General features: G+C 42.3%; 1 protein-coding gene across 2 annotated transcripts in view; it reads left to right on the top strand.

Annotated features, from left to right (window-relative positions):
• The first annotated feature begins 2251 nt into the window (after window positions 1-2251).
• Window positions 2252-25311, top strand: part of LOC133399166 (mothers against decapentaplegic homolog 6-like) — a 32316-nt gene continuing 9256 nt past the window's right edge. The window contains exons 1-3 of one of the 2 annotated variants that reach the window (XM_061670451.1): window positions 2252-3345; window positions 6614-6667; window positions 7927-7986. In XM_061670451.1, the coding sequence (XP_061526435.1) occupies window positions 2742-3345; window positions 6614-6667; window positions 7927-7986 (718 nt within the window). In that variant the 5' untranslated portion in view covers window positions 2252-2741. The remainder of the gene's footprint in view (window positions 3346-6613; window positions 6668-7926; window positions 7987-25311) is intronic. The other variant, XM_061670453.1, reaches the window with a different exon arrangement.

Raw genomic sequence — 25311 nt, 5'->3', positions numbered from 1 at the left:
ACGTGCCGCGACGTTCATCGCTGGTGACAACGAACGCAAGCTTTGCTATTTCATCCATACTTACGTTGACAAATATAAATATGTGCAAGTATTGTTGTCAAACACAACATATGTGTACTTATAGACTGTATTTGCAAGGCTGAGAGTCACTCGCTTAAAAACTGGAAATGCTGTGTTGCCGTTCAGCTGAGGTGAGTGGGTGGGTACCAACCACGAAGAGGGCAGGTACTTGAATATTAATTAACCAATCGACATTCAAATCCACCCATTTTGCAAGCCTTACGCCGTTTATTGACTTTTGCATTCATTCGACAAAGCGCATAGATGTCCAACTTAAACCATGCCACAGAATCATTTTGACCTATGTTATACATACAAAAAAAAAAAAAAAAAAAGGATTTCGATTGGCATGGGACCTTGAATGAAAGAGGGAACCTATTTTGTGCAGTTTTTTTAATTGTCAAATAATCAAAATGGGAATTGTATACAACTGACATTACTGCACACCACGACACCACAATTATGACAGCCTTGCCACAAAGAGGGCGCAGAACATTATCAGAGACAGCACTCATCCAAAACACACTTTCCCAACTTCTTCCATCTGGGCGATGAGTGTGGCAGCCAGAACATCCATCACTTTTCACATTTTTTTGTACCGCTTCTCCTCACTAGGGTCGCGGGGCAGCCAGACTAATGAAACTAAAAAACAGCTTCTACCCACACTGAACGACATCACAGTCTGTGAGCCAGACGGTGCCATGTTGTTGTTGTTGTTGTTTTTTTTTTTTCATTTGTAATCTTGCTCTCTTCAATGTTTACACTGTGCAACACCTCTGCAACTTGCAATACTTCAAGTAGAATGCCTGCATCTTTTCACATGATCTACTTATTTTGGGTCTTCAGCTTTCATGATTTCAATGATTTAATATTCTTTGTATAAGTGGAGGGAGATTAGCAAAGTAAGAATTTCATTGAGCGGTACGGCGGTCGACTGGTTAGAGCGTCTGCCTCGCAGTTCTGGGGTCCGGGGTCAGCACGGCCTTACAGTTTCTAGCCTGGATTAGGCAGACTGTGCCTTGAAGTCGAGAGTGTGAGTACTTTTGCCAGCTCTGGAGGTGGGCCAATCGGGCAATAACTCCTTGTTTGTTTTGTCATTTCTGATTTCAATTGTTGATACAATCGTGTAATTAGAGCGCTGTATCGTCATTTTTTTTGGGTGGGAGATCATCACATTTCATTCTCTGAATAACAGTGCCAAAGTAAATCTTGATTCTCCCCCCCCCCCCCCCCCCTTTCTGTTAGTTGCATTGGTTCCTGCGATTACCACGATGTTATCTCCCAGTGAAGCAAAGCAAGATAGTAAGACTTTTTAAGAGTTGAGAAACTTGGAACCGTTTATACCACCAATCAGCGCGTCTCCACGCCGCCAAAGTGTCTAGACTGTCACATGATGACGGGAATCAACCAATGGGTCCACAACTTTCTCTCTGGGGCCGAGAGAGAGAGAGAGAGACAGAGAGAGAGAAAGAGAGAGAGAGAGAGAGAGAGTGAAGGGGAGAGAAAGTCCAAGATACGTCAAAATAAAAGTATTACTTACAAGTAGGTGTTTTGTCAACAAGCTAACTCAAGAGATAAACGTACAGTGTATATACACTGGGTCCTCGGTAACGACACGTACGACGTTTCGATGAGGACGGCGACACAGTGAAATAGTTGCACGCTCAGTTACCGCCGTTGTTACTGGTTTTCAATTGATGGCCAAGAAGTGTTGCTCGTACAAATATTGATTGAGAAATAACTCCTTGTATTTGTTTTTTTAAAAATTTCAATTCTTGATAGAATTGAGTAATTACAGCCCTTTATCATCATTTATTCCCCCCCCCCATTTTTTTTTTTTTTTTTTTTACCTAAACCTTTTGCACATATCTACATAGTTTTTGCAACTAATTGTTCAACTTTATATTTGTTTTGAAACTATTTTTGTCACCTTGTTTCAGGTACCTCGGGTCTACGAGATTTGATTTGTTCTTGCTCTTTGAATGTTTTGTAAATCGACCACTGCCTCTTCTCTTTGTGGTGTAATGTTTTTATTTTTAATTCATAATACCTCTTATTATCCAAATCCATCGAAGGGAAAGTAAACAATGAATGATCAAAAATCAACCTCAAACCATAAATCGCTTTTATTTTGAAAGTACAAGCGGAATAAGCCTGTTGTTCCAATGGCTGACGTGACGCTTCGTGTCCGCATTGCATGCGTGTGTTTTGAGTGAGCGTGTGCTGGAGGAGGACTTGCTCGCAGCGGGCGAGGTGGAGAGGAGCGATTCCAACTGTGTTTCGAAGAACGGAAGCTGCTCCGGTGTGATGCCTTCTCTCCGGATTTTGTCGGAGTGTCCATTTTCGTTGATGAGGATGGTGGCGTTTCCAAAGCGGGAGGCAAACTCCTGTCAGCCTCTTGGATGTCGCCCCGCACATGTTGCTGGCAATTGATAGTGCTCCTGGAATTATGGTTCGAGGACTGTGGCGTTGAATAAATTGAACTTTGATTGAGTTTTGTCTCTGAACGTCCAACGTGTGCGTGATTCCCGCGGAGCTATGATGTCGAAGTGAACGCTCATGTTGCGCGCGCCGTGCACCGTCCGCACGTCTCGGGCGCCGAGTCGAAAAAACCCCATGCGGAACCCCCCGGGAGCCGGACGGGACCGACGCCACGCATCCGGGACCGTCTAGGTTGTCGTATGTTCCGGCCGAGACGCTCCGGGCTCGTACGGCGACTGTGGAGAAGCCGTGCGCTCACCCAGAGCGATGGAAGCGGCCGAGCTGAGGGAGGATGTCCGTGTGGCTCCGGGTTGCGCCAAAAGAAACAGGGGCCGGCGGCACGCGCCGGGTGGGACCCCGCGGGGGATGAAGGGGATCGGGCTGACGACGACCGGGGTGCCTCGGGCCGCAGACAGGAGGCGGACAGGACGGTGACGTGTTGTCTGTTTGGGGAGTGGGATCTCAGACCCCGGAGCCCCCACAAAGACGACGCCAGCCCCTGCGAGTGTGACCTCGTGAATACTGCCTACGCTTTTCTCAAAAGACTGCCGGAACCAAGTCTGGATCCGTTGCTGAAGGCTGTGGAGTCCAAAGGAGTGGTGGCGAGCCAGTGCGTCATGGTGCCCGCCACTGAGTTGCGCTTCGGGGCTCATCACGTCTCGCCTCAGTACCTACTGGGTCGGGTATACCGATGGAGCGACCTGCCGCCCTCGGCCCGCCTCAAAGTGCTGCACCACTGCCAAAGTTTGGACGGGGGAAAGGTGTGCTGCAACCCCTACCACTACAGCCGCTTGTGTGGGCCAGGTGAGCTACCTGTCTGATATGAAACCATTGGCTAGGGTTAGGACTTCCCACTGTGCCTTCTGGGACCCCGTTTGGTGACCTTTGAGCCCCACAGCTAATAGCAATGACGTATGCCATCAACGTTTGACATAAGACGTAACACTCAAAAGCTGCTTCCGAATTTATTTGACTTGATACCCAGTTTTGGCCCATATATTAGTCTCACTTTTGACCTACTAGTACGCAAATAAACTTCATAGTACACGGCTGCACTACTATAGGCCCAACTAGGTCTCACGCCTCCTGTAACCTACTACTAACTAGTGTACAGAAATAGTAGTGAAAAAAAACAGTAGCTAATAGCTGCTAGTAAGACACGCTTGTTCTACTAGTGTCCCGTCATTGTTCTACTAGTGCCCTGAATTGTCTTACTAGCGAGGACAAAAAGCATACTAGTACAACCCCAATTCCAATGAAGTTGGGACGTTGCGTTAAACATAAATAAAAACAGATTACAATGATTTGCAAATCATGTTCGACCTATATTTAACTGAATGCACTACAAAGACAAGATCTTTAATGTTGAAACTGATAAACTTGATTGTTTTGAGCAAATAACCATTAACTTAGAATTTTATGGCTGCAACACGTTCCAAAAAAGCTGGGACAGGTGGCAAAAAAGACTACAAAAGTTGAGGAATGCATCCCACAGGTGAACAGGCTAATTGGGAACAGGTGGGTGCCATGACTGGATATAAAAGGAGCTTCCCTGAATTGCTCAGTCATTCACAAGCAAAGATGGGGCGAGGTTCACCTCTTTGTGAACAAGTGCGTGCGAAAATAGTCGAACAGTTTAAGGACAATGTTCCTCAATGTACGATTGCAAGGAATTTAGGGATTTCATCATCTGCGGTCCATAATGTCATCAAAAGGTTCAGAGGTTTACTGCTCAGTGACTGTTTTTATTTTGTATTTTTTTTGTGTCAATGTCTTTATGTCTCAAAAGTGTTCTCTGTCAATTGACTGTCTGTTGTCGTACTAGAGCGGCTCCAACTACCGGAGACAAATTCCTTGTGTGTTTTTTGGACATACTTGGCAAATAAAGATGATTCTGATTCTGAATCTGGAGAAATCACTGCATGTAAGCGGCAAGGCCGAAAACCCACATTGAATGCCCGTGACCTTCGATCCCTCAGGCGGCACAACATCAAAAACCGACATCAATGTGAAAAGGATATCGCCACATGGGCTCAGGAACACTACAGAAAATCAATGTCAGTAAACACAGTTTGGCGCTACATCCGTAAGTGCAACTTGAAACTCTACTATGCAAAGCAATAGCCATTTATCAACAACACCCAGAAACGCCGCCGGCTTCTCTGGGCCCGTGGTCATCTAAGATGAACTGATGCAAAGTGGGAAAGTGTTCTGTGGTTCGACGAGTCCACATATCAAATTGTTTTTGGAAATTGTGGACGTCATGTCTTCCGGGCCAAAGAGGAAAACAAAACATCCGGACTGTTATGGACGCAAAGTTCAAAAGCCAGCATCTGTGATGGTATGCGGTTGTGTTAGTGCATGGCATGGGTAACTTACACATCTGTGAAGGCACCATTAATGCTGAAAGGTACATACAGGTGTTGCAGAAACATATGCTGCCATCCAAGTAAAGTCTTTTTCATGGACGCCCCTGCTTATTTTAGCAAGACAATGCCAAACCACATTCTGCACGTTTTAAAACAGCGTGGCTTCGTAGTAAAAGAGTGTGGGTACTGGACTGGCCTGCCTACAGTCAAGACCTGTCACCCGTTGAAAATGTGTGGCGCATTATGAAGAGTAAAATACGACAACGGAGACCCCAGACTGTTGAACAGCTGAAGCTGTACATCAAGCAAGAACGGGAAAGAATTCCACCCACAAAGCTTCAACAATTAGTCTCCTCAGTTCCCAAACATTTATTGAACGTCGTTAAAAGAAAAGGTGATGTAACACAGTGGTAAACATGACCCTGTCCCAGCTTTTTTAGAACGTGTTGCAGCCATAAAATTCTAAGTTAATGATTATTTGCTAGAAACAATAAAGTGTATCAGTTTGACCATTAAATATCTTGTCTTTGTAGTGTATTCAATTAAATATAGGTTGAACATGATTTGCAAATCATTGTATTCTGTTTTTATTTATGTTTGACACAACGTCCCAACTTCATTGGAATTGGGGTTGTACATGGGCCGAAATCTGGTCATCAAAAATATATCAAAGAAAGGCTCAAACATACAGGGTTTCAAACTCATTTTTGTTGAAAACCATGTCGTAGTTATGTATGTAGTTATGTACGGTAAATGTATGATCGCCTCATATTATTATTATATACACACAAAAACATGATGGCTAACTCGTTTTTAAATCAGAAACCAGTAAAAAGCTCTACGTTCAACTATTTTTCAGTCTAGTTTAAAAGGGTGAATGGTAACAAAAATGCTTGGAATGTTATTAAAAGTGAAGACAATTTGCAATTCAGTTTTCTTTTAGCAAGAAACAGGAAATCGAGGCACATGATTTGCTTTCGCGGGCCACATGAAATGAAGCAGCAGGCTGGATCTGGCCCGCGGGCCTTGGGTTTGACACCTGTGCCATATACTAACGGAGGAAGTCTACGGTGCAGTTATTGGTGCGTTTTGTTAAAGAACCACAGTTCTGTTTTGTTTTAAGTCTTAAGACTGAGGGTCAAAATGCACCACCAACCATAGAAGTGACACCAAACAAGCAACCACAGCCAACCCTTTTATGGCAGTTTTATAACTCGTTTAATCCTCCCGAGAAGCAAACACAACTGTTACAGACTGTTTAAATTTGAGCAACAACAAAAAAAAATAAACTCCTGGCAACATGATCCGACTGAAGTCCGCAGTCATGTTGCAACGAGGTTCTGTTTTTTTCCCCTTTCTATCTCCCTCTGACAAGGAGGTCCTCTTCTTGTTATTTAGGTGAAGGAGTGCCCTTAATATACAGTTTGCATAGAGCTGGCGCCAGACCGACTAGCTGAGTATCTTACAGAGGACTCGGCAATTACTGCCTGCGCTCTTAAAGAGGCCGCGCACGCCATGTCCGTTGTGTTCTGAGGGGACAGAGCCTGCCAATGCAGGAGTTCCTGCTGTCTGCTGTGCAGCGGGTCTCAGATATTGTTCGAATAACATACATGTGTATGATAATCAGAACCTTGACTGCTCCATGCAGCAAAACACTGTTACATTATTATCATGTTTCTAAATGTTGGTTCGTTTTGTTCCAGAGTCACCTCCTCCCCCATACTCGGTGTCCCATTCGGATGAACACAAGCCACTGGGTGAGTTTGGCAGCAGACACACGACAAAGCAGTCAAGGACAGGCGTCGTCATCTTTCAGCCAGAGCAGCCTGACACATTGTCTTCTGAGGTTAACATTGTGGCTTGGAAGTTCAATTACAGGTTAAAAAGATGTATCTGATGCTTATTCACATGTTTTTCCATGGAGTGTTTATAGAGGATATAAAACTACAGTCCAGGTAGTATTCAGGTACTGTCTAGTCCTTTTGCAATAATAATAATAGAACCTCCAGTAAACTGAGCAACCTCTGAGTTGTTCATATTTGTAAACACATTTGCCATGTGTGTAATCATGGAAGGTTTAATTGATGGTGTAGTGGTTCACTCACCTGACTTTCACGCAGGCAGCAAGTTCAGTTTCCACTCAGTGTCAATGCAAGTGTGAATGGTCGTTCGTCCTGTTATTGACTGGCGACCACACCAGGGCGTAGGCCGCCTTGCAACACGAGTCCGGTGGGATAGCTCTCCACAACTCCAGGATAAGCAGCATAGAAAATGGACAGATTCAAAACAACAAACAGCTGATTTTCTGGTTGTGTGAACCAAAACCTCTGATGAGTAAATGGTTGAATGGATACAAGTCATGGAAACTGAAATAAGCTTTTAGAGTCAAACTGTCACCTGCATGGAATCATTTTTAGCTACACAGGCAAACACTTAAGCTCTGCTATCAGTACATTGTAATGGAACTGACGCACAAATTGAAAGAAATTATAATGTGCATCTAATTGGTTAACATTCTCAGTTAACCCTTGTCAATACTAGTAACATAAACAGTCTTGTCTGCAAGTAAGAACACTTCCTGTATAGTGACGCTTTAAATGTACAGCAAGTGTACTTACTTCATGGAACTTCCTGTGTTTATTCCAAAAAAAAAAAAAAAAAATCTTCTTGAGCGTATTCGTTTTTTGGGAAATAAGTGTCGCAAGTGTGTAAGTTAATCCTTTGAGGTTGCTGATATGATGTTTCGCGCTATCTAACGGCATGCAAAGTTGTTCAAAGTTTTCAGTGACTTGAGGGGTGAATTTTTCTCGAAAACTTTGGCCAAATTTCCACTTGTGCAGCCTTAGGTATACTTACAGGTTCTCTTCTATCACATTTGGTATACCAATGCCAAAGATATGTCGCCATAATTGTTTCATCCATATGAAATTGATGGGAAAATGATTCTATTCATCCAGACAGTTTCACAAGTTTCTAATATGCTTTCCCTTTTTTTTTTTTTTTTTAAATTTTTCAGACTCTACACTGTCTGACACTGAAACTCCGCCCACTATCATCACGCCAACCGACCACACAGGTGGGGTGCATTGCGTTAGTTTTAATTGCAAATATTCATGTTTGTCCAGTCCCGTCATGGCTGTGAACTTGTATTTGTTTGCGTATACCTCTCATGTAAACAAGTTGGGAAGCATTCACGGAAGAGTGTTTTTGTGTGAGACGTGTATGTGCAAATGCAAGCCTGCCCCCCCCCCCCCCCCCCTGCGCAACATCTTCATGGAGTGATAAGTTATGGCAACGTTGCAATGTTGTGCCTTCCAACTTATTTTCCGAGGCTGTTAAGATAACCCTAAAGACTGCAGCATAAAGCGTCTATTGTCAGCGAGGCTTGGGGGACTTTGTGGGGGTCTGGGGTCTCTCACTACCCTGATGCAGCAAAAGTAGCCTTCCACTCCCCCTTTCCCCATCTCTCTTTTCCTCTCTTCACCACAGCCCAATATTTCACTGGGATGAAGTTGCAATAAGATCCCCACGCATACACCCAATCCCCTTTGCCTCTCCAAGCACCCATCCCCCTCTTTCTTCCCTCAAATCCCTCCATTCCTCTCGGCAGTTGAGCAGTGGAAAGAGACTAGTATTTTGGGGGTGGGGGAGCCTGGCGGTTGTGATCTGGTTTAGGTGTAGAATTTGTGTGCGTATATGTGGAAAGGGGTAGCTTAGGGTTGCGCTTGGCCAGGAAACAGCCCCCTCTAGATGATGAAACTGGAGCTTTATTTGTTTAAGTGCTGAGGTCGGCTGGAGAGGTCCGTGTAGTATTAGAAAAAAAAGCCCACAAACCCACCCGATCACGCCTGTCTGGACTCAGTTGTGGACGCTGCTGAAAGATGAACGGGCACCTATGAAGTATGCGTAGTGTTGTCACGGCGTCCCGGACATGTCCGATGTACAGCTGATGTCCCCGCCGCTGTCTTGCTTTGTTGTCACTAATGTCGGAGGCTGCCTGTTGCCGGGCCGTTAGAGATCCTCAAGTCGTTGAGAGACCCGTGCATACTGTAGCTCGCTGGTTTTATGGGGATTAGGACCAGATAGCTATGTCTTGTAGTGTCACGGTAAAGTACAAATGTGGGCTCTGCCAAATGTTGTAAGTACATAGCAAGATTTCCCAAACTTTTTCAGCTCAACTAGAAACCCGGCTCCTCCGCAGGACCTCGAATTACCAAATATATATTTTATTACCACGACATTGACATATACAATACTTTACACTTTTATGAGACCGAACGTAAGGTTAAAGCCACAACACATTTGTAGGTTTCTGTAATGGTTAATTTACCAGCACTTTAACCAAAATTATGTTTTTCAATGCTAAAATATAATTATTGTTGTTTTCCATTAATTTTCAAAAAATCTGTTTTATAAAAAATATATAGATTATTTAGTGATTATTATTTCTTAATGATTAAGATGTTAAACTATAATTATTTACTTGCATGCCTGAACAGAAAAAAAAATAAAAATGAAGTTTTAGGTGTTCTAACGTAGATAAGTGCAGTGTGCTGTTTCAAATTTAGGTACAACGAAGGTGTATTCAATTTGAAATGCTTCATACCTGTTGAAAATGGTGAAACGTCAAAATGAAATTAAAAGCATCCGGAATATTCTGGAAAATCTGTGATAATTTGATGCTCCAAATTAGGACCAGCTTTGTTGGAGGTCTGGGCTCTATTGTTCTTGTAGGATGTGTTTTGAATCGCGAAGGTTGCTTTTCGTGTCTCACTAGCCCTCAATAATGAGTGATGAAAGAGTTTGTGCAAGACTTTTACAGCAACCAGGGTTTTATTTATTGATCATTTAAATTGAGTGAAAGTTTGAAAGTAAGTCATCTACTAAGAAGTGACAGGCTACAATCAATGGTTGGTCTTGGTCTGTTGAGGAAGTCTGCAAAGTCAATATGCACGTTTCAAACTGCAGTAATTCTTTTCTTCCTTTTATTCCACATCATTTTGTGATTGAAATTCCAAACTGTGAAGAAACATCATAAAAGCTAAGCGGTGTTTTTGACGGAAGTTCAATGAAAACATTGCGAGGGGGCCGACTGTGAGGTGGCCCTTTTTTTTAGTCATTGTTTTCAAGGTGAATCGTGACGGGAGGCACCACTGATTGTGCGCCTGGCGACATGAGCGGAGCTAGGTTAGTTTCCTTACAGACATGCTGCGTGTCGTGTTTGTGTGAGAGCACGCATGTGTGTGGTCTCAACTCCCCTGCCCCCCACACCACACCACACCACACCAAACCAGCGCTCCTAGTGGAGCCCAGAGCTGGAACTCTTATGCAGTTCCCACGAGTAACAAAAAGATCTGCAAATTGCTTTGGTCTCAGACTTTGTTTGCCACTTTGTTCGATGCTCCTGTGGCGATACAGTTGGCTTGTTCACATCAAGGTGAACATCATGTTGTAGTCAATGAAGAGGCTGGCTCTTAGAACATTTTCTGTCTCCTTTGAATCTGTTGTGAGTCTTTTATTAAGTAGCCTGTGATGTTTTCTCCACAACAAATGCGCTCCGGGTTCTTCTTAGAGCCAACTCTTTACTCAAGGTTTAGAACTAAAAGGCAGCAGCCGGGTGTGGTCCATACATACCTTTACCCTGGCCTCTTTTATCTTTCAATCAGTTAATGTTCCCTTTAAACCACAGCGCACAGTACTGCTCTAAAAAGGAAACTTCAGTAGACTTTTATCCCTCATTTGACGCCAGCAATTTCTATCATTCAGCTGCTTACTGTCATTGTGTGTGTGTGTGTGTGTGTGTGCGTGTGTGTGTATATCCATCTGTTTCGTCTGTGAGCTTGTGTGTGTCCATATATGAGACAGGGAGAGACAGAGCGTTTTTTGCAATGACTCAGTGATAAGATCATTTCAGTGGGCTCAAATAGGGGTTCTATCTATCAAACACACACACACGCACATGTACGCGTGAGTCAAATGAAAGTTACTCACTCACGATGTCACTCACGACATCCATCAACCTTCTCTTTGGTCTTCCTCTAGCTCTCTTGCCTGGCAGCTCCATCCTCATCATCCTTCTACCAATATACTCATTATTTCTCCTCTGGACTTGTCCAAACCATCGAAGTCTGCTCTCTCTAACTTTGTCTCCAAAACATCGACCCTCGGCTGTCCGTCTGATGAACTCATTTCTAATTTTATCCAACCTGGTCACTCCGAGAGCGAACCTCAACATCTTCATTTCCGCCACCTCCAGCTCTGCTTCCTGTTGTCTCTTCAGTGCCACTGTCTCTAAACCGTACATCATGGTTGGCCTCACCACTGTTTTATAAACTTTGCCCTTCACCCTAGCAGAGACTCTTCTGCCACATAACACACCTGACACCTTCCTCCACCCATTCCAACCTGCTTGGACCCGTTTCTTCACTTCCTGACCACACTCACCATTGCTCTGGACGTTTGACCCCAAGTATTTAAAGTCCTCCACCCTTGCTATCTCTTCTCCCTGTATCCTCACTCTTCCACCACCACCCCTCTCATTCATGCACATATATTCTGTCTTACTTCGGCTAATCTTCATTCCTCTCCTTTCCAGTGCATGCCTCCATCTTTCTAACTGTTCCTCCACCTGCTCCCTGCTTTCACTGCAGATCAAAATGTCCTCTGTCAGCCTATCCATCACCACTGCAAACAGGAAGGGGCTCAGGGGCTGATCCCTGATGCAGTCCCACCTCCACCTTAAATTCGTCTGTCGTGCATGTCCTGTATAATTCTAACATACTTCTCTGCCACTCCAGACTTCCGCAAGCAGTACCACACTTCCTCTCTGGGTACTTTGTCATAGGCTTTCTCTATATCTACAAAGACACAATGTAGCTCCTTCTGACCTTCTCTGTACTTTTCCATCAACATCCTCAAGGCAAATAATGCATCTGTGGTACTCCTTCTAGGGATGAAACCATACTGTTGCTTGCAAATACTCACTTCTGTCCTGAGTCTAGCCTCCACTACTCTTTCCCATAACTTCATTGTATGGCTCATCAACTTTATTCCTCTATAGTTCCCACAGTTCTGCACATCACCCTTGTTCTTAAAAATGGGCACCAGCACACTTTTCCTCCAGTCCTCAGGCATCTTCTCACACGCTAGAATTCTATTGAACAAACTGGTCAAAAACTCCACAGCCACCTCTCCTAGATGCTTCCATACCTCCACAGGAATGTCATCAGGCCTTTCCATTTTTCACCCTCTTTAATGCCTTTCTACCTTCCCCCTTACTAATCATTGCCACTTCCTGGTCCACCCCACTTGCCTCTTCTACTCTCCCTTCTCTCTCATTTCCCCATTCATCAACTCCTCAAAGTATTTCTTTCCATCTATCTAGCACACTACTGGCACCAGTCAACATATTTCCATCTCTATCCAAAATCACCCTAACCTGCTGCACATCCTTCCCATCTCTATCTCTCTGTTTGGCCAACCTGTATAGATCCCTTTCTCCTTCTTTAGTGTCCAACCTGGCATACATTTCATCATATGCCTCCTGTTTGGTCACCATTTTTTTCATTAAATATATTTCCCAATGTGCTGTTGACATGAAAATTTCACCAGACGTTGGGAACAACCCATGTAATCAGATGCAGGCAAATTTATGCTGGTATGATTGGCTTTCCACTTACGTATTATGGCCCCAACCGTGCCCACTGGAACGTTCATAAGCTTAGATATGCGCCTGTAACCAATGCCATCGTTATGTTTTGCAACAATTACTTTGAGATGGTCGTGAGTCAGCTCTTTGCTCTTTTTTACCCAACATGAGATGTGTCTTGACACACACCTTGGCAATGAGACCTTTTTTTTTTGTCAGCCATCAATTAGGACTGAGCCAGCTGATATTCATTTGCACTGACAAGGGGCTGGATTGCTGTTTGATTATTGATAGATTTTAGGTGTTGTCTTGGCTTTCCATGCCTTTTTGCAACTCCCTTTCTTCATGTGTTCAATACTTTTCCCCTGTGCCATTTATATTAATGCCATGCCTGTTATCAAAAGTACTGGTATTTTGCATTTCGGTAATTATTATAAATAGTATTTAGCAATGTGTGACTAAATAAATTCACTGAGGCAGATACTGGATGTGTGTCTCTTCTCCATTTTTTAGAATACACTTCCTCTTTGTTTTTGTGTGGTTTTCAAAGAGACAAATAACCAAATACAGATTGGTAAGTGAACCAAAGCATAGGATTAGTAATAACAATCATCAAATAGTACACTTGCAAATCAAGAGCGCTATTAATTTAGCAACATTTACAAAGTTTAATAGTACTTCCTGTATTCTACTCTTATTCTAAAAGACAAAGCTCAGCACTTCCGTTCGCCGATTGCTGCTGACTTAGCGATAAAGACACAGTTACTTTCACTAATTACCATCTAGTAAAACACTATTAACGTATTCTGGTGCAACACGTAGTGTTGCCACACTTAGCTCGAAAAAGTAACTGAGTTACTTTACTGATTACTTTATTTGAAAAGTAACTAAGTTAGATTACAAGTTACTTTATTTGTCAAATTCAGCAACTGCCAACAACACTGCCTCAATTTAAAAATGACAACCGGTTTTGCCAATACTTTATTGGAAGTGCATTTTTTTTATGAAGTGCAAGTTTTTATGAAAAATAAAATAGTCTTTCTTGACTTCACTTCCCATAAATACTTTTTTCTGGCTCAAATATTAAATAAAGACAGTGTTTTTTGGCCTGACATGTTTAACTGTTAAATAAATTTATAAATATAGCTAAACTATGAAATTATTTTAAACACGTTTTGTGAAAATTGAACCTGTTGTTTATGTGGCTTGCTGCTTGGTATGTACACGTGAGTTGCCCTCATGTTGAAAACGTGACTTGTGCATATGTGACATCACGAGACGGAAGAAGAAAGCAAATTGAAAAATACGGTTGTCTACGGTAGTCATAGATATGAACAATAGGTAGATACAATATGGCCTTTTGCACTGCGCACCTATGACGACGGTAAGCCAGTGGGGGGGAAAGAGTCATTGGATTCCATGTTTGTGGAAGGCACAAAAAAAACTAAATAAGGAGTCCTGCAAATTGGGCTGCATACGGTTTCACACAATCCCGTACAATCATAACAAGCAGACTGGGAATAACCTTTCATAGGTTTGAATATTTTTGGGCTCTTTTTTTTAAATGTTCTGTATGAATAGCATGTGCTTTGACGTGGACAAAAAGGAGGGGCGTTGGGGCGCTGGCACGCGTCTAATAGGGAATGAGACTGGCCTCTCACCTGACAGCAGCAAAGCCCAACCGGAGCTAACAAGATAACAGACCCCTTTTGAACACAAATACTGTATATCTTTTTACTAAAGAAAATGAATGAAATGAAAATAGTCGTGCAGCGTGACTTGAATAAGTAACTTTCAGGTTATTACTGGTCTGGAAATAGTAACACATTTGATTACTTGTTACCAAAATAGTGGTCATATTAGAGTAACGCGTTACAAACGTCACTGGCAACACGTAATGGATAATGTTAACATGGCAAGTATCGGCTACTTGTGTGTCGCTACGCCCTTTGTCATTGAAGCACAGAACCGAATGAAACTTATAACCTGGGACGCACACTATATTCACAGACTGAGTCGCTAGTATGCTAGTATGCTACTCCGGCCACCATGGCGTCACGGCCTACGAACAAGCCACCTGAACTGGGCTGCTCGAATAACAAATATACAAATGAACACAGAAGTAAAAAAAAAAAAAAAAAAAAAATGCATTATCCAGGTGCATTATATTTCTCCCAAACAATGACTTTTGGAGCCTTTTCTACTGGCTGTCTATGTATCGTTGGTATGGAGACAAGTTCTCATACACACGTTGACCAAAACAAAACACAGGCAAGGAATAATAGTTCGGGGGCTACAATCAGGCGGCCGGCGGGCTGGATGCAGCACTATAGTAAGAGAAGAAGCATGCCACCCCCACCCCCATCATATTTTGATTGTTTCTTTTTGTAAGCTAAACAAGGTATCAGCCAAACAAATGCATCTCTAAGCCCTGTCTGCACTCGCTGCAGCATGAACCCCATGAATTGGCTCTTTGATTGATGGGGCACAGGCAAGGAATGTTGGGAAGTTGGGAAGGTGAGGGGGAGTAGGGTCTTGCAGCAAAAGGGGCGGGAGAGGGGGCTGGTGGGGTCTGACTGACTCTGGAGAGTGACATCTGATACATGTTTGAACATATCACCGTTAATAGTTAAGACACACAGAGAGGAGCCGACATTCTCGGAGGTTTTGGAGACAGTTTTAAGAGATTGCTGTTGAAGTGGCCTCGTGTTCCACATTAGTTGAAACTGACGAGCTTTGGTCGATGTTTGATGAGGGCTCTGTTGTTCTCAAGTCCAAATCAGACAATCAACATGAATATTACATTCGAATCAATTCCTGATATATCATTCGGACAGATGTAAAAATAGAACAAACAGTAGACATCCAAACTGCGCTGTGACCAACTTGAACGCATCCGCCTAAGCCTGAACGGGTCCTCTTAGTGGCCTGTTCGCTGGCATGCGTACAACTCTAGCTCTTATGCTTGACTGAGACACATTAGACGATGGAACTCTACATCAAGGGTTGGCCCATTAACCGTTTGCCATTTCCTCAAATATTTTCCATCACAGCCCGTTTTTGATGCTTTCAAGCTTCTAAGGACACCTCCTCACGCATTGGTGGGGTATTTGTTTTCACAGTGTAGTTGCGATTTTGCTGTTTTTCACATTTTGGACTAGAACGCATTGCCTTGGTGTAATTTGACCAGGAAACAGCAATAAACTCATGTAGATAACAATGTTCTTTTTTTCTTCTTCTTCTTCTTTTTTGGGGGGAGGGGGTGGAGGATGGTGGGGACTTGGTAATTGAAACATGACTTAACCTCAACAGTTGTCTGTGCTTCATATCACTGAGAGATGTTTCTAATCATCAGAATCAAATTATTAGACATGGGTCTCTGAATGATACAGTTTAAAACCTCTAACAGTGCCAATTAAAACTGAGCATTGCCATCTTAATAACCTGTAAACCAGGGGAGTCAAACTTATTTTTGTCGCGGGCCACATTATTGGTCGGTTTCCCTCAGATGGCCGTTATGACCGTGGAACCAAATCAATGTTTCATCGCCCGATCATTGTATTATATACACACACAACAAAATGATAGATAACTAGTTTCAAATCAGAAATCAAGAGAAGTAGTTTGTTCAAGTATTGTTCAAGTTACTGTAAAGAGGGGTTTGGTTATAAAAAATAATGCTTGCAATAACTCAACGATATTATTTACATTACATTACATATTAAGATGTGAAATTTTGGTACATTTTAGCAAGAATCATGGAAGGTTACCCAAATGATTTGCTTTTGCCAGCCACATAAAATGATGTGGTGGGCAGGATGTGGTTGGTTTGTTTTTATTACAGCCACTTGATATTCTTTTAATCTGAGAGGTCTTGTTTTACGATTAAAATATTTTGTTTTTGTTTTAAGAGTATTTGATTTAATAATATTATTATACAACTTATTATTTTGTGTCTTTTGTGTCAATGTTGTTCATATGTTCGACTCTGTAGCATGTGTTTTGAGTAACTACTGTATGAAGGAATCATGTGTAACTACACTATTTACGTACTATGTGCTGTAATAATCTATTATTTGTACTGTTGATTATATGTGGACCCCAGGAAGATGAGCAATCTGCTACGCCACAAGCTAATGGCGGCTGCTGCTTGAGACAATCATTGATATTTTCACCAAAATACTTTGCCTACAACACCAAAAATAGTGAATATTCAAAGTCATTTAGCATATGATCAGCAGCACTTCCTCATCCAGTGATTTTGAGTTTGTAACTACGACGGTTGCCGCCGAGGTAACTAATCTAGCTACCTTTAAACAACAATGGCGGGGTAGGCTGAAGTCATCTCATTTTCCAGGTCACACTGAGAGCAAGCGCATCGTCAAACTTCGCAGAATCCAAGAATAATAATACTGAATCATATCTACATAGTTTTCTATTGTGTTCCAATCCTATAATCACATGGCTCAAAATATGTTTTTTTCTTTGAGGAGCAGTTTTGCAAATCATTTCTTCATTTGAGGAGAAACTTTCTCATTTTGAGGAGCATTTCTTTTGCCGGCGTAGGGAACCGAAGCAAGGATTTCCATCCATCCATCCATTGTCAACACCCCTTATCCTGGTTAGGGTCGCGGGGCGCTGGAGCCTATCCCAGCTGACTTCGGGGCGAAAGGCGGACTACACCCTGAACTGGTCGCCAGTCTTTCGCAGGGCACATATAGACACGCACAACCATTCGCACTCACATTCACACCGCCACTGAGTGGGAACTGATCCCACGCCGCCCGCACCAAAGTCAGGCGAGTGCACCACTACACCATCAGTGACAGCAAGGATTTCATGAAATAATAAAAATACGAGAATATGATGGGGAAGTTGAATTTAGGGCTGCAGCTACATATTTTAGTACTCGAGTAGCCTACTGAAAAGTCTATCAAACAATCGATGATTTGGATAAACTATATTATTGCTTGGTTAAAGAGAATCCAAAAGAGAATAAAGGTGTCAGTTACAGATGAGCAGATTGGCCATATGTCACACAGTGACTGCACTGAGCAAAAAGCACACTGTATGTACCGCTATTAGGGGTGCTCCGATCAGGGAAAACCCAGCTGCCGATTCTGATACCGATCATCGATGAGTGAGATTTCCCAATCACTGCCGATACCGTTCATATGGATTAGCTGTAAATGTTTCAATTTATTTATGCTGAGTGGCATTGGCTGTATGATCCAACATGTTTGTTCGGGATTGCCTTGCAGGTGCTGCCCACCTGTGCAGTGTGAAGGGGGACGCTACACTTTGGATGGGTGATTATGGGAAAAAATAATCGCGATTATTTTGATTGATATTGAAATCACGATTCATGAAGACCATTATTCATTTGTTTTAAAAGTTTGTAGTTAATCAACTACCAAAAATAAACTTTAAATATAACTAAAAAGAACAACCAGACAATAAATTAGTAAAAATTATATATTAAAATAACAGAAATTAAAAAAAGAAAAATGAATAGTCATGGCTAAAAATGTGTAAATGTTTTTGGCCATGACTGTAATGTCTAATACATTTGTCAAAAAAAATCCTCATTCTTCTGGCATTCAACAAAGAAATCCATCCAACCATTTTCTTTACCGCTTATCCTCACTAGGGTCGCGGGCAGCATCATAAAGGTTCATGTTAATATGAAATGCGACCACACTTTCCTACTTTCTCTTTTTCATTTCACAATTCGGCATCTTATTTTGCAACCGTTGTGTTCCCGCTCCTCAACCAAATAGCTTCACTTCCGCGTCCACGCATCGGTGACATAGCACATCGTGTCGCATACGCCCCTGCACACTTCCGCCTTCGCGACCGTCTCTGCGGTAAAACTGATTAGCAGTTTTGCTTTTCAGTGTGTTTTTTGAGGTGCGAAATGTGAATTGACTCCCAAACTGCGATGTAAGACCGCTTAATTCAAGCCTTGAAACGTGATTTTCGGCGCTGAAAAAACGTGTTGCAGTCAGATTTGCTCTGCAAGTTCTTCGCCAGTGTGTCTTCATTCATTGACAACAAACAGAGCTTCCAAAATTAGCAGTAGCAGTTACTAGTACTTAAAATGCACGAGCGGTGCATAAGTAGCCATGTGGTTCCATTGAAACTGGTACCTGTGTAACAGGAGCAAGTTACACATTCACTCCCAATTCCTAAAGAGGGCACTGACCACTGAGCTGGCGGCTCTTGCCAATTATTGCCAAATACACCATAATTTGTGCTCGTGTTTTTGACCTAGGTCCTAAATTAAAAATGAAGTTCCACATACTGTACATTTCGAAACTTTCACCACAAATGTTGGGTTGTCCAGTCAAGCTCAAAAACGTAATTCCTCAGCAGCGGCACTCGCTTTCCACTTGCTCATTAATGTACTATTAGTCCAAGTCTGAGGGGCTGTTTACACGTGAATTGACACAACAGAAAACGGGGAAAGAAAAATTGTTGTTTTGGCCTTTCCAAGAGTTCATTGTATCGCTGGTGTGAAGTTTGCTGGATTTTTAAAACGAATAATAATGTTTCCCACTACTACACTGACTTTAACAACTTAAATTTTGGAGATGAGGCGAGATGAAGAGATTTTCAACATTTCTTAATCATTTTGTTTTAGCATGATTAAGGGTCAGAGTGATTGTCCGGCCTCCAGGTTCCTCCTTCAGAACCTTTGAAGTAAAGCTTTAGGAAGATACTGAGTGCCCATTTGCTCCTGATGCTATGTCATCATTGTAAATTTCCCCAATGGAGGACTAATAAGAGATTATCTTCTTCATCCTTACAGTGTCAGATCATAAACAAGATCTGATTGTCATGGTTGTGTGTTCCGTTTTTTGTCTTCCCCCTGTTTCACACACCCCTGCTCCTGAGAGCATCTTCACCACCTGGGCCTCGTTCACCCTAATTACCCCTTGCGTTTAACCTCGTGTCTCATTCTTTCTCGTCGCGTTCCAGCGTTCCTTGTTTCTACGTCAAAGACTCACAGTAAGACGAGACCCTGTTCCGATTATCGACCTCGCCTTTTTGCCTCATGTTTTTGGATACTGTTGCCTTTTTTGGGTTGCCTGCCTGTGTACTGACCTCTGCACGTATATTAAACCTCTCTTTTTTTTGAAATTGTCCATTTGTTTTGGAGTCGTGCATTTTTGGGTCCTATCCTCTGTTCCGCTCATGACATGATCACATGTCCTCCATTTTTATTACCGCATCATCGGTTTTCTGTCTGACCTTTTGTCAGCTCCACTTAGTTTTGTCTTCTCTTGCCTTTTGTGTTTATTGAACACACTCATAATTCCATTGCGTTTCGCTTGTCCTGCCTTTCTCTGTGTATTTCCAATGTGCTGCCTTAGTCCATGTTGTCAGACCTCCACAATTTAAAATAAGTTTTAAATTACAGGACTAGCTGTGGCTTTCCTTTGTTCCCTCAGAGTTTCTGCCAACTCGCAATTTGGCTTTTAATGGAATCCTGCCATGCTGGTGAACTTAAAGATTTTTTGCAGATGTTGAAAGGCACTGCCTCATTGAAATGTAGGACCGTGTACCCTGTGCTGTGACTGTGGATGCAATACAGAATGACTCAAAATGTGTTTATCTTGGAAAAGCAACACACACATTGTTTTCACAAGCTGCGGCGGCCTTTTTTGTGTGTCAGCAATATTTACGTATTCATCACGGAATCATCCCATTTTCATGAAGGCCACATGAGCGACACAACCTTGAGTAAGTTTATTGTTATCCAATATTCTCCCGTTGTGCTTGCAGCATGAGAATTACAGCACGCTTTTGTTTTGACATGAGTATCGTTACATGAGAGACAAACCATATCTCATACAGAGAGTCATGCAAAGCTCACAGTCCATGTGTCTATATCTACCAACTTTACTGTGCATACAGTCAATTCTGTTTGCGGACCACAGTATCCAACCTGCTGGAATTTCAAATGCAGATAATTCCCCCTAAGTAGCCATTAGTCGGAATTTATTCCTCGCAGTGGAACAAGTGGATGTGTTCCATTGCTAATGCGTGTAATTACGTTGTGAGGAGTGAAGGCCATATAGTTGGGCCACGTGAGACTCAATGAGACACTTGTCGACTTGACCTCTGTGACTCTGGCTGAGCGGGGGAGGAAGTGTCGAGGAAGAGGGCTTGTCCAGGAATGTGTTGGAGGGGGGGCATGTCAACTATCAGGGCCTGCCCCCCCTTTTCTCTCTCTCTCTCTCTCTCTCTCTCTCTCTCTCTCCGTCCCTGAATGTATTCCCATTCAAATATTTAATCAATTAGCCAGACTACTTTATTTCTTCATGAGATTTCTGTCTCTATATCAATTAATGTACAGTACTTGGTTACAAGGCTACATCTGAGCGGTCTTCCACAAACATGTCACCACATGTTCCACTATTACTGTGTATAACCACATCAACTGTGATTGAGCTAACACTGTTTGTTAAAGGAAACTCCAACAGGGTTAACTGAGGACTTGACTAATACGTTTAGATAATACAGATTAGCTCATCCTCCGTTACATTAGTTTACAATAATTAGTTTTAAAACTGCTTAATTTGTGTCACTCAACATGTTCCCGGCATCCATGTTTTTTTTGATATGAGGATTTAGTCCTTGGTGGGCAAAGAACCATATTCATTAACTTGAAAGTCAAAGTTTGCATTGCTGGATGTTTTGAGGGCTCCATGTTGCCCTGAAGCGCAGCACATTTTCCTCGCTCCAGCATGGCTGGCAGAGGTGAGCCTAAAAATGTGGCATTAAAGAGAAAAAAAACAAAAATAATCCACAAAGTCAAAGCCCATAGTACGCTTGTCCGAGCACATGGGCAGGTGCACCACATAGACGGTTCATATAATTGATGCGATGCTCCCGCCAATGATTAATGGTAATCAACATTTTGCACAAAAATATGTAGAGTGGCCTGAAATAATAACATTGCTGTATTTCAGTGTAATGTCATGTGTAATGTACTACAACAACATTTTCAAAGTACTTCAGCGGGTTCCCTATAAAGGCTCAATTTGTTTCAACATTATACTGTGGCAAGGCAAAACCTATTTGCGGATGACAATGTTTGGATGTCCAGTCGACCAGGATGAATGATGCATGTCAAACCTGAAGAATTCCTTGGCCCGACTTGCAGAAATGCAGGAAACTGGTCACTTTCTCTCTTCCTCTGGAAGTATTCTTCTAGAGTAGCAGATCAGTGGAATTCTACTGGCATAATCAGATTCGAAGAAGTTGGGCAGCTCCAGATTAATGGAATAATAATATTTTTTTTGTGTTGTTAAACAAGAAACATGTGGTTTTTACACTGCAACATCAAAAGATCACACTATGGAAAAACTGAGTGGGAGCAGTGTGCGCTTGTGAGCAACAACCCCATTGTGGTCGACTGTGAAGCCAATGTCTGGCGATAACACAGTCCTCTGATGGCAGAGATAGCCAGCTGGATTTTTGGCGTGCTGGATTTGAAGTCGTTGCTTAATTACTGTTGTTCCAAACAAAGAAAATAGCATACGTTGCCAGAAAGGGAGGCAGAGCTGGTCTTCTCTCAATGCTCTGTTTATCACTGATTTTAGGGGAATTTCAGCCAGTTGAAACGAAACATATTAGCGGTGACTGACAATAGTCAGTAGCTGAATTCTCATCTCTTTTCCCCAGTCTAACCCCCCGCATGACTATCACCACCTACTTCTTTCAACACAGTGGAAGAGTCTAATAACTGGAGGGGAATCTAATCCTTGGCACTGGATGAAAGACAAGGGTGTCCCTCACTCCAACTCTTTCTCACAGTCTTTCGCTCTTCATTTTTTCTTTCCATAGACCCTTGTTATGCTTGGCAGTTCTCTCTCTCTGTCTCTCTTGCTCTCTCATTACTTTTCCAGTTGACTCTTTCAACTCGCTTCTTCTCACCCTTCGACTTTCCAAATTTCTCCCAACTCTATTCTTGCTCCCCTGAAAATTGAGGTTGGCAACAGGAAGCTTTCCTAGCCCTGACCTGGAAACTTGAGTTTAAAGGCGCGGCGATATTACAAACAGAGAACAAAAGCAAAACTACTTTCATATCCATTTCTTACATAGCTAAGTTAAACGTTTTTGTATATACTGCCTAGAAAGAGGTCTAAATATAGTTTTTCTCCATTGCTAAAACACATTTCTTGAAACATCCACCCATTTTCACAACACTGTAAACTAATACAAAATGTCAAGCTACATTCTCAAAACCCCTGACTCTTCCTGCAAAACCAAACTGTTCCCTCAAAACAGACCCCAAGTCAATCAAAAAGAAGAAAAAAAAAAAAACACCACTGAAATTCACTACACACAACACAAATCATAATGCTGCAGAAATAATCTTTATTGTTGACAAAAGCAATGCATTTTGCAGAGTAAAACAAAACTCATGTTTAGCATTTGTCGTAAAAAATATAATAGAACATTTATGTATTGAATCACCTTTTTGTGTACAAATACGTGTAGAGTCATACTGTAAGCGTATGTCATGAAAAAGCAATTAGGCCTACTTGTTCACATCTCTGAATCTTCAGACTATGGTGGACTCAATCAAGCTGCTTAGGTTGGGCTGCACTCGCAACAAAAGTTGCCCATATTTCATCTGTAATACCTAATTCTTATACTGTACTTCCCCTCGCTGATTCTTCTCGAACCACCTGCTGCTCTTACTCTGCCTCTTTCTATCAGATTGTCTCTATCCATAATGACACTTCAACAACCAGTGCTCTCTGAACTGGCCTATATTGATTTCTTTACATCATTCTTTACATCAATCTTTATGGACCAACGAGTGCGACGCTACTTAGTTCTGCCGCAACCCTCCGAGCAATGCCGAAGGCGAGATGGTCAAATCCTGGAACACGCACACTTGTCCGTGTGATCCGACCCACTGTTATGCATACACTTACTGGCGAGGTGACAAGAGGCAGCCTTCGAAGTCTCTTCAGTAGCAAAGCCCATGCTCCGGTAATATAAGATGGAGCCGCCATTGGCCCAGCAGTATCTGGTCAGATGAGGGCTGGTTCGCTGGAATGAGACCGGCCTGGCCCCAAAAAACAAGCTGAATTCACTAAGACAAGAAGTATAATTCTTGAATCTTGGGGGTATTTTGATTGAAGTATGTCAAACACACATGGAACTGCTTTAAATTGGGTGTGTGTGAGGGGGGTGAGCATATGTCTCCTTTAAGTGGCACATGACATGTAAAAAGCAGGCAAAATGTGCTAATTGTGAGCAGTGGTAGGGCAAATTATAGTACATTTCTAAACAGCCAGTGAAGATGACATTATGGATGGATTTATATTGTCTGGCCAGACATGAAAACGTTCTGTAAATACTGTTGCTGTGCGATCCCAAATTGATTGACTGGAATTTGTGACAGAAGTAACACATTTGTCCGGGTATGGGAGACGCCCCATGTCAATTGAGGAAGCTAAAAGAATTTATGTTAAAAGCACTCAGTATGAGGGAGAACATTTTACGGTGAGACTGGCACTAAGAGACAGTGCTTTTGAAATGAAACAACAAAGGTTACTTATCTAATTGGTAAACATTGCAGTTAAAGGTTGGCTGGCTTAAATGCTTGCAGGACGCTGTAATTGCTGCCAGCCCTCGCATCCAGATGAATGCGTACAGGCACGCACAATCTCACAGACACACACTTCCTCGGCCCAAACATAAACATACTGATAACCTCCCATTTTAACCCATCTTAAAAAATTCCATTGAAGAACTCGGTTTCCCACAAGTTCCTCCCCGCTGCTGCGCTCTCATTATACCTTGAGTTGGATAGTAGCCAAGGTGAGCCTGATGACACTAAGAACCACGCCAGAAACATTAAACATGGCATGCCGCGCCACAGGTTCATGATTGATCTTGTTTGTGTTTTGCTTTTGACGTCACTGAATAAGTGGAGCCATTGGTTTATTTTAAATATAATTGCGTGTCCGTGTTCTGCTTCCAAGTACTCCTCATTTTCACTTTGTTCCACAATGACACATTTATGGACATCATTACTTATATTACAAAACAAGAGACAAGAAAAAGACAATAACTTGATCAGTCTTGGCAGTGACCTCAAAGAAAAAATCCCCCCTACCCTCCCAAAAATAAGTAGCAATTAGAGAGTACAAACCTCTCCCAAGAAAGCTCACTTCCCTGCATATACTGTAACGTATTAACTGAGGAGCTACGTACTGTACATACCTTTGGATAGCTACAAGTCAAGAGTCTTCTTCTAAAGGAGTGGTGAGACAGAGATGGTGTGTGCTCATTGTTGCCTGACCAGTGGTGTCTCATCACAAGTTGAACTGATTTATTCACTTATTTGCTGTTGCTGATTTACATATCTCAAGGGGATGTACAGGCAACTGAAAATAGAAATCAATCACTGCAAGTTAATGTGACTACTCCATGTTAGATTACATTTACTGAACAGTTTTTTTCTTTGTGTTTTTAATTAGTCAACTTGGGAAAAAAAGCTGATGTAATAAGGATGCCAGGCCAATGGCAAGGTCACTTTTTAAAGCGCACTAACTGCTTGTCCTACAGAGTCTCATCCCAAACCATTTTAAAGATAAGTTTTGTCTGCATATATGTGGGTTTAGAATTTGCGACGTGTCCTAGCTGGATGCCATAGTGGAGTATCCATCCATCCATTTTCTGTCGGCGTTACACGATCAGGATTTTTGGGGACGATCACGATCA

The sequence above is a fragment of the Phycodurus eques genome, chromosome 2 (genome assembly GCF_024500275.1).
Source record: "Phycodurus eques isolate BA_2022a chromosome 2, UOR_Pequ_1.1, whole genome shotgun sequence".
Classification (NCBI taxonomy): domain Eukaryota; kingdom Metazoa; phylum Chordata; class Actinopteri; order Syngnathiformes; family Syngnathidae; genus Phycodurus; species Phycodurus eques.
Note: the sequence above shows the minus strand (reverse complement) of the source record. Positions and strands in the feature narration are given on the sequence as shown.